Source organism: Xiphophorus couchianus, chromosome 2 (assembly GCF_001444195.1).
Source record: "Xiphophorus couchianus chromosome 2, X_couchianus-1.0, whole genome shotgun sequence".
Classification (NCBI taxonomy): domain Eukaryota; kingdom Metazoa; phylum Chordata; class Actinopteri; order Cyprinodontiformes; family Poeciliidae; genus Xiphophorus; species Xiphophorus couchianus.
Window position 1 is genome coordinate 9,801,749 of NC_040229.1, and position 13,183 is coordinate 9,814,931.

Sequence of the window (13,183 nt, forward strand, 5' to 3'; positions counted from 1 at the left end):
CACCCAAAATTAGAATAGAATTTATAAAGATCAGCAATCTGCGATCGGCCAGAAAACTGCAATTGGTGCACTCTTATTCCTACAGCTTGCTTAAGAGCAAGTTCTAAGTTAGTTTTGTCTTATTTCAAGTGTATTAAGATAGTTGCACTAGAAAGTAGAACAATAAAATAGTAAGATTTTGTGTTTTTGCAGTGTAGTCTGATTGTTCTCCTTGTTTCTCTTACTGTGCGTCCTTCCTGTACTGCAGCAGGACAGAGTGATGATCCTCACATGTGTCTGCCTCACAGCCGACAACAATCTGCAGAAATGAGACGTTTTAGGACCTAAAAACCATAAAACAAATGCCACTGTGAGCACGCTTTCATTCTTACCTTAAACTGCAAAATATATCCGGGCTGAACTATAAGCTCTCGAGTAGCAAGGATGTTGTGTGTCCTGTCTTGGTTCTTGTTCGGCCAGTAGAGGTGAAATGAGGGATTTCCACAGAAGCCGGCAGTACGCACAGCATTAGGATAGAAACTCCAGCTTTCCTCATGAGAAACGCCCTCTAGTGAAAGTAAAACAAACGGTTTATCAGGGATGTGATTAAACGAGGGTTTTCACTGAACTGACTAAAGAGGTGCAGCAGGAAAACAATTTATTCTATAGCGAATCTTCTCTATAGAGAATCCCAATTTCTACTCCTGGGAAATTCGGAAACAATTCAAAATTCTCAAAAATCTATTTTAGTCTGTTTAATATTTAACAAACTAAAAAACTAAGTATGTGTTAGGTGATATATATTTTTTAAGCAGTCTAAATTATTATTTGTAAATAAATTTACATCTACAAAATAGGGATTTTGTAAATATAATATATAAATGTATTTATATTTTGTATATTTTCTATTTTCCATTTGTATATATGTATACTTTTGTAAGTTATATATATTTTTTTCATTTTAATTTGTAACATTATATTTATAAATTTATTTTTATATTCTTTTACTTGAGAAAAGGCCAGGTGGCTTAGCTAACCTAATACTGGTGATTTAACTTACATAATTTTATGCAAAAACCAATTTTTTGTTTAAATATAAACTGATGAAATTTGATACAGCGTGTAACATGTTAGAAAGGTTTTAAGTAAATGCTCTATTAGTTTACATGGTCTTTTCCTCTTGTTAGTCACATAATTCAAACAGAATCTCTGAACTGTTTGAATAGAAAAATTGGTTTCTGAATCAAATTGTGACTCTAAAAATTGGAATCAAATCACTAGACAAAGACAGATTCACATCTCTACTACAGTATATCAGCACATCCAAACTCACCATCATCAAAAGTGTCCAGCAGTGTGGATGGGTTGATGTCTGACCCTCCCACCAAGATGTTGTCTATGGCCCACTGAGCTCTCTCCAGGCTCGGGCTGGCCAACCCTGACGAGACGGTAAAAGGCTGCCACCATCGCAGTCGTGTGGCATTAGTCAGCGCCACCTCTGGCAGAACAATATAGTCTCTCCTCACGGACACGTACTTCAGGTAATCCATCTCATGTAGAAGAGTCCAGGACACACCTGAGTATTCAAAGAATAACATGACAGGTGACCTACTGCGCTTGCTTGAGCAGGTTAGGATGGGTCTATGGGTGATACAAAACATGTTCCTTATATTTTTAGAACAAAATCCTACCAAGATAATCAAGTCACTTTAAATCCAAATCAGATGTTGCTGTCCACAATGCTAAAACAAAATCTTACCAAGCATTTTGGTCTATTTTCCAGTACAAATGTCTTAGTACTCTTGAAATGAGACACAACTAACTTACAAGTAGCTTTTCAGCAAGACATATGAGCTTGTTTTAGGAAAATACCGTCTTAATTTTGATCAAAAAGTAATAGTTCCACAGGCAGATTATTTCACTTATAACATGGGAAAAATGTCTTGTTTTAAGTAAAAAGATATGCCAGTGGAACTAGTATTATTTATCAATATTAAGGAATCAGTTACTTAAAGCAAGCTGAATTAGTTACCTTTGTCTTATTTTATGCATATTAAGATATAAAACTAGACCAAAAATACTTGGTAATATTTTGTGTTTTTGTAGTTCTCGGCCCCTCAACTCAGCGTTTACACTCGTATGTGAAAATGGCTGAAAACAGTTATGCAATTATACAACCGTACATCTTTGAAAAGCATTAATTGAGCATCCTGCACAACCAACAAGAATGCAGCAAGTCGTTTTGGGATGGTAAGTCAAAACACTTGTTTTGTTGCACAGTGCATGCAGCAGTAAATCCAGTTGACCAAAGGTGCTGGAGCTCAGCTTGGGTTGCTAGGTAACAGCCTGAGCTTTGCTGACCTCCATCAGTGGAGTAATCCAGCAGGACCCCCTCTTTACGGCACGTGGGACGGTGGCACATGGTCATGTTGTCGTCACTTCCAATCCTGGCCCAGTACTCCACAAACCTATCAGCAGAAACATTAAAAATGCAGCAGCGTTAAGGAGTTTCACTAAACAGAAATCTTCTCCCTAAGAGTGACGGGACTCACTTGGCCCCCCGGAGGTCCAAATCAGCAGTGACAGCCTGCCTGGCATCAGCTCCTCCAAAATACAGAGCGGTACCCTCCACCAGAACGCCACAGTCTGTGCAGGGCTTCCCTCCCTCCAGCACCTGCCACTGAGGTCCGGCTCCCCCTTCCCAGTCAAAGCGCTCCTTCAAAGATGCCTACAGAAAAAAACAAAACAAGTGCTAAAACAACAAAACAAAATCACACAGTGGCTTGGAAATATGCTCACATACCTGAACATTTTCACATTTCGTCATGATTCAACAGGATAATTCATCATATCGATTTAGGGATTGATGTAAAAATGTAAACAAAAAGGTAATTCACCAAGCATATTTGTGAAATTGAAAAAAAAAAAAAGAACTGAAAAGTGTGGTGTGAATTTGTTTTCAGCCCTATTGAGTCAATACTTAAAGCTGCAATGTGTAACTTTTAAAAAATGTCAGTATGTCGTGATTTAATGATATTTTTCCTATTATGTTATTCTGATTTTATGGTGCTAATTTAGAAATTTTAATAGGACCGTAATTGTAACTTTTTTCCCACCATATTGATCACAGACATCAAGTTAGGTTAATTCATTAGAAGTAAATGCTGCCACGTTCAGGTTGGAGCTGACATCGCGCAACTGAGAACCCAGTCTAGTGCATAGTGCAGCAAACAGAGCGGCTGCTCCCGCCGTCTTTTATCCAACATTTTTTCTTTTTGTTATGTCTTTTATCGCTTAGAATGAGTCCACAAACTATCACTATTGCTTCTACATCATCTGACATGTTTGTTACTTTAAATTAACATATGGTATGTTGGGGGGTTTACGGGATTTTTTTCAGGAATCGGATGTTCATGAGTGAAATCGGTTTGTGCCGTGTGGCTGGACACACGAACCGATCGAACCTGTTGGACTTTTATCGGCTCTGTGGTCACAGAAGTTTGGAAAATCGGCCGACAATCCTTAAATCGTGCCGTGTGAACCAGACCTAAAACTCACAAGCTCTGCTCTTCTCATCTCGTTTCGACCTCTGCCCTAACGCTCTCTGACGCTGGTCGCTATGGTAACATTTACACCTTCAAAATAAGATACAGATACGCCACAAAAACGAACATTTTACTTTCGTGAAAATTTTAACTCATGATAACAACTAATGGGAGCCCTGAGCTCGTTTCTCTGCAAGGAGATGAGAGACAATAACACCCGAAGTGTTGCTGATGCTCAGGGTTCTTGGTCTCTAATGGCGAAGCAGTTTGAAGCTTCGTTGCCTCATTAACGAGCCGGTCGTCATATCATGCAGAGCTTGGAATGTGGGAATAACCTACCAGGATAAATTCTTTCTCCTGTCTCTTCTCTGGGCCTTTTTCCTTTGCAAAGAAACTTTCCAAAGAATCTGATCCGTTTCTGACTGATTCTGCTGCTTGTGGGCTCAATGTTGGCGCGCAAGACGTAACTGAGAGAATCCGTGTAAAGGATTTTCAAAATAAAACTAATCCAGACTTAGATAATACTTAAAAGGGAAATATTAAATTATTTCTTGTGCTGCCTGGTACCAATTGGTCCACGGACCGGTACTGGTCCGTGGCCCAGAGATTGGGGACGACTGCTCTAGAGGGTCAAATAAAAAGCTATTGCGGGCCAGATTTGGCCCCCGGGCCTCAGGTTTGGCACACATGCTTTAAACCATCTCTGTCTTCATTCTTTCCCTGGATGGATTAAAAGCTACCTTTAGGGCGGTACTGGCAAAACAGTTGGGTCCTGTGAATCCTGGATCGCAGATGCAGCGCTGATCCAGACAGTCTCCGTGTCCCCCACAGTGGCCGTCACAGGGCGGCCCGATGTACAGGTTCTCCACACCCCACTGGATGTCAGAGTGCTGCTGGTAAAACCGGAATCGCACCGCACTGAGGACAAGAACAAGCTTCATTCAGCAACACAGAATCACATCACTAATTAAACTTTCAGTACATGAAGCCTCTGGCTAAACTTTCATTTCAGTCCATAATCAATAATTATTGATTGTTTTTTCTGTTTTAAATATCTGAAATAATGCCAAACTGGTGCCATGACATTTTCTCCTTTATCCAGAGTTTTCACTCAGCATCATCTTTTATTTGTAAGCTGTTATGAAGCACGATGGCGAAACCTTAAACTGCTGCTGCGCCAGTTACTCAACTGGTTGTTGCTAGGTAACCAAAGACTGAGAGAGTTAGTTGATTCCACCAGTCTGGCTTCGCTGGCCATAAGAGGTTGAGCAGGTTAAGCCTTTCTTCTGCCTACATTTCCCAGAACGCTGTGCAGTTCTGGATCGGGCCAGGTACCAATTGGTCAGTGAATATTCTGTACATCCTCATCTTCCCAAAAAAGTTGGGGTTTTTTTTAAAGAAAGAGGTGGGGATTCTATTGCAAAAATTACTTTTGGCAAAATACTACTTAGGCTATTATTTTAGGAAGGTGAGGATATTGAACATTCTATCTGGTTTATTATATATTGATATTGATCACCTGTCTATCACAATATATACTGTCATTGATTTATCGTGAAGGCTAGCTAAAATCATGCAGAGGTAGGTGATGGACAGCTCACGTTTCAGCCAGGCTGTCTGGAAGAGGGTAGACTGCCCTTTTCCAGCTCTCAGCAGGGAAGAAAACTGACGGCTGGGAGACCTGACCGCCACAGCGAGGGTCAGCAGGCAGGCACTGAGGGACCAGGTACTTCCATGTAACTCCAAAATCTACCGAATACTGAACGTGAATCTGTCGATCGGCTGGACGGTCTGGAACATTGCAGCCAACAGCAATCTAAAAGAGAAAATGACAAGGTTTACTCACTAGATAAGGAGATCATTCAGATCAAGAAAATGCAAAAGGAATGTTTTACTCTAAATATGTCTATTAATGCTCAGATTATAACAAGTAATAAGATTAGATATCAAGCAGATGATACACAGCTCTACATTACGATGTCATTCAAAGTAGATGCTCAGAACAGATAAATGTGTGGATGTGCCAAAACTTTCTCCAGCTGAACAGAAACAAAACTGAAGTTATTATTTTGGACCTAAAGAGGGACATTCTAGAGTCAATGCACAGCTTCAGTTATTATGAATAAAAACCAGTGACCAGGCCTGAATTCTGGGTGTAGTGATAAACTCTGACCTGAACCTTCAGAGCCACACAAAGACGGTTACAAAGTCGGCCTTCTATCACCTGGAGAACATTTCCAGGATTAAAGGACTAATGTCCCAACGAGATCTAGAGAAACTCATCCATGCGTTTAATCTTTAGTCACATTGATTACTGCAACAATGTCTTCACAGGTCTGCCTTAAAAAAATCGATCAGATTCAGAACACTGCTGCTGGAGTTCTGACTAAAACCAGGAAGATAGAGCACATTACCCAGTCCTAAAGTCCTTCCACTGGCTCCCCTGTAGCTCAGAGGATAGACTTTAAAATTCTGTTGTTAGTTTATAAATCACTGAACAGTTTAGCACCACAACACGTAAAAGATCTGCTGTTGTATCAACCTTCTAGAACCTCTCAGGTTTTCTGGTTCTGATCTGCATCCCCAGAACCAAACATGGAGAAGCAGCATTCAGTTTATGTTCTAATCTGGAACAAACTTTCAGAAAACTGAAAGACACTGAGTTATATTTGCTTTTTATTTATAATAAGTTAATATAGATTAATTCTAGCCTTGTTCCCAATGTTTTAGTACTTCTTTTTATTTTGCCACTGTAATGTAATGTTTCTTTTTTGTTTTTTTATTATAATGTTTTTATTTAAAGCACTCTGGACTGCCTTGTTGCTGAAAAGCACGATACTAATAAACTTGGCATTACCTTGAACTGCATGACCCAGCCTTTATCTGGAACAATATCACGTGTGACAGCATACACTTCTCTCCCATCTGCATTTCCACACACCATCACACCATCAGGGGAGTTGCAGAAGCGCTGCACAGAGCAATCCTCAGAGAAAAGCCAGTGGTCACTCACTGAGAACAAAACGAAGCAAATATTAGAAACCTAAAGAAACGCCGGTGTTTCTCAGTGACAGGCAGCGGTTGTTGAATTACCTATAGGCGTTTCTTCCTGTTCATTCAGCTGACTGACTCTTCCAGAAGTCTCATCTGCAGGCGCTCTCTCATGGTTGGGCAGAGCCACGCCTCCGAATGTGTCAGAGATCTGGGCCCGTGGGTCTGATCCGGCGATGAGGACGTTGTCCAGAGCCCAGTCGCTTCGGTCTGCGCCTTCATGCTGCGGCTGCCACCAACGCACCCGCACTCCTTCTTGACGTGCAGCAGGGGGCAGCAGCACATTTACGAACCTGAGAAGACGAAACACAGAGACTGCAGCTGCGTTTCCATTACAAATGTGAGCAAAACTCTGTTGATAATTTGCTAATGTTAAAAAAAAACACAAATTTGGAATTGCTGTGTTTCCTTTAAAATAAGTTTGTTCACACATTAAAAACATGGCGTGCCATCATCCTCCTATTACTTCCTGTTGTCGTCTTTGTGCAATACTTTGTAGACGACTAGGGGCAGCAGTGGAGGAATAAAACTCACCCAGGTTTGGTGTAGAGATCGTAGAAGATCTCCGTGAGTAAATGCCAGTTAATTCCCCCGTTCAAGCTGTACTCCAGAAGGACTCCCTGGTTCCGGTTGCTGGGAGGAATCATGCAGCCATACATGAAGTAGAACTGGATGAACTCCGCATTTGTCAGATTCAGATCCACCGTCACCAGCTGACGGGTGCATGACTGCGCAAAGACAAATGGAGAGATGTAGTCTGAGAGAATCAAATGTTGAAATCAAATTCTTTACTTTCTAAAGTATTTTTGAAGTCACAAAGGGTTTGAATTATGTAAGGAGGTATAATTTATGTTTTTCTAACATTGCCATGTTCTTTAAACCCCTTTAACTTCCTTAGGGCTCCAACTAAAGAGCAAGTTTGATACTGAATAAAACATTTAGGATAACTGTTGAAACCGACCTTTATTATTGCTTCTATAATGAAAAACATGGCTTATGTGGTGTTTAAGAGAGTCTTACCAGGTATTTATGGCCTAGTTTCTGGAGCAAAATATGAAATAAGACAGAACTAACTTTCAAGTAACTTTTCAGCAAGATATAAGAGCTTGATTTACGTCAATAATTCCTTAATATTGAGGAAAAGTTCTTATTACACTGGCAGATTTCATTCATTTATAATATTAGAAATATACCTTGTTATAAGTGGAAAAAATTCCAGTTGAAATAGTACTTTTTAATCAGTAATTAAAACAAGCTCCTACATCTTGCTGAAAGGTACTAGTTTCGTCTATTTTAAGTGTATTAAGATATTTGCACTACATAAAAATTGTAAGATTTTATGCTTTTGCAGTGTAAAATGTAATGGAAAAACCTTTGCCACACATAAAGACAGACATTTTATTACTTATTCTCAAATATAAATCTTTCAGACATTATTGTTAACTATCTGACTTTCCTTCAGTGAAAAACATATTGGATCTTTTGCAGGTTTGATATCAGAAATTTCAGTCTTTGCCAGGAGAATTTGAACTCCTACATTAACATATTTCACATAGTCCTTTCTGTGCAAAATCCTTGTTATGATGTACTGCATAATACATCATAATACATATTAACCGTAGCCAGATATATGAAGCTAATCAGAGACTTTTATCACACAGTAGACCAAACAGTATTCTCTGGACTCTTCTGCTGTGGATTGAATGGTTTTGCCAGTGTACTCCATGTAGCCTGTGATGTGAAGTTAATTCCAACTCAGCTGTCAAGTGGGACCTGCATAGTCACGGACAAGGCCCCATCCATCCCTCACACCTAAGCAGAATCTCCAGCACAGGCGGACCTACCCCGCTGAAGTGCAGCGCAGCTCCAGAAGCCACAGCTCCACACACGGAGCTGAGCTTCCCACCCGTGAGAACGTGCCAGTGGCTGAGCGACGGCGCTCGACTGAAGCTGTCCTTCAGCTGGGACGGCAGCGGCAGCACCGGCTCGTCACAGTACTCTCCTCCCCAGTCCGGGTCACACCTGGCATGGGAAGTGAATTTGGAAACAAGAAGAACCATACAATGTCAATATTGAATAACATAATAGGGATAACATTTTTATTTAGTTTGGGGGGGGTTTGGGGTCAGAAAATAACAAGATTAAGATTCAAACCTCTTAACTAATCAGGCCCAAACACTTTTTGCTTTTCTTTAATGGTGACCTTTAATGCTTCCGTGAACAGGTAAGTCTATACAAAACATGTTCACTAGATTTCATTTAAATAATTTTTACATCATCATATTTTAGTTCTACCAATTTTTAGCTGTTTTTAGGGCCTCCTGTCACTTTAAATCCAAATACGCTGCTGGCCATGCTGCCCAACTCAACGTTTACATGTGAAAATGGCTGCACATTGATGCACAGTTATACAATCATACATCTTTGAAAAGCAGAATCAAAGCCTCCTGCACAACCAACAAGAATGCAGCAAGTGGTTTCTAAATGGTAAGTCAACAACAAAACACTAGTCTTTTCCAGCAGCCATTGTACAGCTGTAAGACCAGCTGACTAAATGTGCTACAGCTCTGCTTGGGTTGCAACTCCTGGCTTCACTGGAGTTGCTAGGCAACGGCTCAGTGCCCATTGAATGTGGTTTAACAAGGTTTTTGAAACAGCTCATTTTCCAGACACCAAAAAATATTAACTTTCTGCCAGAAAATGACTTGGTGTTTTTTCTTAAATGCTTGAGACACAAATGAAACCATACAATGTGCAAAATATTAAATTTGCATCAATATCACCTTTAGCATGCAAAACTGTGTATATTTAGCTTAATGAATGTACTGTATAAAGTTAGAGTTTGACTTTAATGCCTTAGTGTTGATGTTCCAGATACAACCAGTATTTTCTTTTCTAGTGATGCGTATGTTTTGTCACTTACACACAGGAGCTCTGTTGGCAGCGGCCGTGTCCAGAGCACATATCAGGACAGCCGTCACCAATGTACAGGTTATCCAGAGCCCAGGTCTGCTGCTTGTCAAAGGGAGCCTGCTGGAACCAGCGGAACCTCGTGGCAGGAGATCTGGAAAAGTTGAAAAAGGGAAAGATAAACTTTACAAGATTGGATAAGTTATATGCTCCTTTTGAGTTTGTATTTTAGTTCAACAGTTGTGTCTTTCTTGGTGTTGGCTTGTGTTCTGCTCTGATTTTTGTTGGGACTTGTACTATAAAAAAATGTTTTGGGGGTTTAATCTAAGTGGCTTCAGGTTAAAGTCAGAATTAATAGTGTCAGAATCAAAACAGATACTGCTTAAAATCTATAGCCACATTTTCCAAATTCTTCCTCTGAAATATTTTACTAACAAGATGGAATTTTATATGTAACAGGGTTTTATTTTAACAATATTATAGATATGAAGTTTGTCCAAATTTGTTTGTTCTTGAAATTTCTTTCTTTCCAGGAGAAACAACAAATTGTCCTGGAATTTTATTTGTGTTTTCAGTTCTGTTATGCTGCTCTTGACAGTTGGTGGTTACCATAGCAACCAGTAACTGCCAGCTCCGCCCCCTTTTGTCTGTTACCGTCTGTAACTGTGGCATGTACTGCGACCAGCTCTGTGTTTTCATTTATAAGTAGTACATCATTTAATAGTGTTACGTGAGTAATTTGGCTGTTCTTTCTATATGTTTTGAACTCTTATGATTAATGTTGTGCATTTTAGCTATGTTTAATTTTACAACTGCTAGCTGCTGTCAACTGCTTATTGGGACCTATTGCTCTGTAGTTTATTTAGTTATTTATTGTATTTTATTTAATGCATAGGGGCAGAAGCTGCTGGACTGATGTTAACCACCAACTTGATTTCCTCTTTTGTTAGGATAAATACAGTGAACCTGAGTGTGTCTGTCATGAAATCAACCTCCTGGACTTGTTAAATATATATTCTTAACTTCATAGCTGGGAATCAATATGACTATTTTTAATATTAATATTGCAACTTTCTGGCAAATTTTCATTATTTAAAAGCCTGACCTCCCAATTCCAATTTTGGCCAATACAGTTTTGGTTTTTTTGGCCTGGAAAGTTGCTAAATATAGCAATAAAGTCAATGAAATTAATTGATAGTGGGGTGACTATTGTTAACTGCAAACATGCAGACATAACCTGGTGGGCCGGTCTATCAGTCAAACCTCTTTCAAAGCAAAAGAAGACAGTGGCTGATTTTTAGACCTTTGCGGAGAAAGTAAAGATTGATGGATAAGATCGGCTTCACGTGTAAATATCAGCCAATCGCCGATCTCCCAACATTAAAGAGAACTGTGCCGATTTATCGATGCACTCCCAATTTTTAGGGTAAATGCCTGAACACAATAGAGAAGAAAAAGCAAAACAATCCTGACATATTCTGTACTAGTATATAATAATCATCTTAAGTTGGCAAAGCGTAGATCTCTGCTGACCTCAAAGGGTGCCATCAGTCAGTGCACATGCCCACCGACTGATGGCACCCTTTGAATTTCGTTGTCCTTGTGACAATGACAATAAAGATTTATCTTATCTTATCTTACCTTGCGTATGATGGGATAGACAAGGTAACACGGCCCCACTTGTTGTAAGTGTCTGAAACGAGAATCCGCTGCAGAGTGTAAGAAGAGCAGTCAGGACTTGTAGGCAGGCAGTCTCTGACCAGCGGCTGCCAAGTCAGACCCAGATCCAGTGAATACTCCAACTCCACAGCTGCAAAAAAAAGAACAGACACTTAAAAACTCCTCCATTCATCTATTTACAGATTACCTTTAAAACAGCAGACTTGGGTAGTAACTAGCTACAGTTGCACAATTACATATCAGTATATACAGTATATATATATATATATATATATATTTTTTTTTTTTTAAATGTACTCTTAGGAGTATTTTTACTATGCTTTGCTTTCTACTTTTATTTGAGTAATTTTATTATGAAGTATGTCTACTCTTACTTGAGTAAAATTTCTGGATTTTCTACCCAAAAATACATGTTTTAACCAAAAATTCACTAGATGCAGACACACACCAGCAGTTTTTGTTAAAGTTTCATGATTTAGTTTTTTTTTTTATAAATTAGTGTAATTTTGTTCCTTAAAATACCCAAATTTCCACTTCACTTCTGTCTGATAATGAACTTTTTAAATATTAAATGACAGAAATAATTCAATAATAATAAGACAGAGATAATTTAATCAGTACTTGAGGCAACGTTTTACCAAATACTTTACTGTTACTGTAGTAATTTCTTGGATGCTACTTTTTACTTGAATAAAAATATATGTTACACTTACTAAAGTATAATTTTTGGGTACTCTGCCCACCTTCGTTAAATAGGTCACCTTATGAAAATATTTACAAACTTCTATCATATTATTCTCATTTATCTTCCTTTTAAAATAAAACATGCAAATTTTAAGTTTTTAACGAATGCAAATAATAATGTTTGCTTATGAGTTCCTGTTGCTTACAGTAGCAAGAATTAGTGACAGAGCAGGATGCAGAAAAGTCAAACTGGATGAAAGCGTCTTGGCCCAAACTAATGTCAGTAGTGACGGCATATCGTGTGTTGGATTTCTCAATGAAAGCGAAAGCTGGTCCGTCAGAACCACACACAGGCATTCGGGTTCCACCCGGGTGGAGGAGCCACGACCGTCCGTCGATCGAGGAGAAATCATCTTCCAGTGGCCCCCAGCCGCTAGCACTGCCTCCCACCACAACCTAAAGTATAAAAGAGAAAATGTTACTGATGGCAGAGACAGGAGAGTCTAAAGATGAGTCAAACTCGTTTTCAGTTGTGGCAGAAGGCATTGAAAAAACTACTTATCAAACTTAAAATACATGTTTCACCCAGTGTATTATAAGCCTGGCAACCTGTCAGGCTTTATTCCCCACCACCACCAGGCTGAGTGTTGTTTCTTTATTTTAAGTAATTTTATTAATACACAAATAACAGTGATAGCAAAGACAGGTTACGTTACGTTTATACATAATAAAACATTTGTAATCTTCAGCAAACTATTACCTATTTAAAAAGATAACATTTGAATATAAATACACAACCTACTGACAGACTAGTTTTATTTAATCCACTGCTGTATTTTCTTTGTTGTTGATGTTTTACTTCCGAAATTTAATGCCAACTTTTAACATTTTTTAACAAAACAAAAACCCTAGTGGTGCAACTGGGTTAGCTAGATTTCTGGAGGAAATCCTAAATTATTATAGCTTTTTCTGAAATCAATGAATACTTCCTAAAAATAAAATATTTACATATTTTCAAATTGTAGTAATTTGCCACTACACAGATAAAAACTGATTTCATTTGACTAATACAATAATATGTTAGCACAAAACTGTTTTGTATTGTATTTATGTGGCCCTCTAGATTCTTCAGGGCCACATAAATAGCTTTAGTGGGCCGGATTTGGCCTGTGGGCCTCGAGTTTGACATACGTGATCTATAGAATGTCAATATATGGTGAAAATAATTAGACAATTCAGTTTACATATATAACGCACATTCACAACAAATATTTCAAGGCATTTAAAAAAAAAATAAATAAATAAAATCACACACATTTCAATTGATCCTAGTT

The 13,183-nt window shown here is 38.7% G+C and overlaps 1 protein-coding gene across 7 annotated transcripts in view; it reads right to left on the reverse strand.

Moving 5' to 3' along the window:
• reln (reelin) overlaps nucleotides 1-13,183 on the reverse strand; it is a 166,753-nt gene that overhangs the window by 19,130 nt on the left and 134,440 nt on the right. For all 7 annotated transcript variants that reach the window (XM_028041893.1, XM_028041884.1, XM_028041864.1 and 4 more), the window contains exons 45-58: nucleotides 12,056-12,305; nucleotides 11,127-11,295; nucleotides 9,499-9,639; nucleotides 8,420-8,597; nucleotides 7,110-7,303; nucleotides 6,618-6,868; nucleotides 6,382-6,536; nucleotides 5,126-5,340; nucleotides 4,265-4,442; nucleotides 2,532-2,707; nucleotides 2,341-2,447; nucleotides 1,313-1,555; nucleotides 372-547; nucleotides 225-298 (exon numbers count right to left, since the gene is read on the reverse strand). In XM_028041893.1, the coding sequence (XP_027897694.1) occupies nucleotides 225-298; nucleotides 372-547; nucleotides 1,313-1,555; nucleotides 2,341-2,447; nucleotides 2,532-2,707; nucleotides 4,265-4,442; nucleotides 5,126-5,340; nucleotides 6,382-6,536; nucleotides 6,618-6,868; nucleotides 7,110-7,303; nucleotides 8,420-8,597; nucleotides 9,499-9,639; nucleotides 11,127-11,295; nucleotides 12,056-12,305 (2,507 nt within the window). The remainder of the gene's footprint in view (nucleotides 1-224; nucleotides 299-371; nucleotides 548-1,312; nucleotides 1,556-2,340; nucleotides 2,448-2,531; nucleotides 2,708-4,264; nucleotides 4,443-5,125; nucleotides 5,341-6,381; nucleotides 6,537-6,617; nucleotides 6,869-7,109; nucleotides 7,304-8,419; nucleotides 8,598-9,498; nucleotides 9,640-11,126; nucleotides 11,296-12,055; nucleotides 12,306-13,183) is intronic.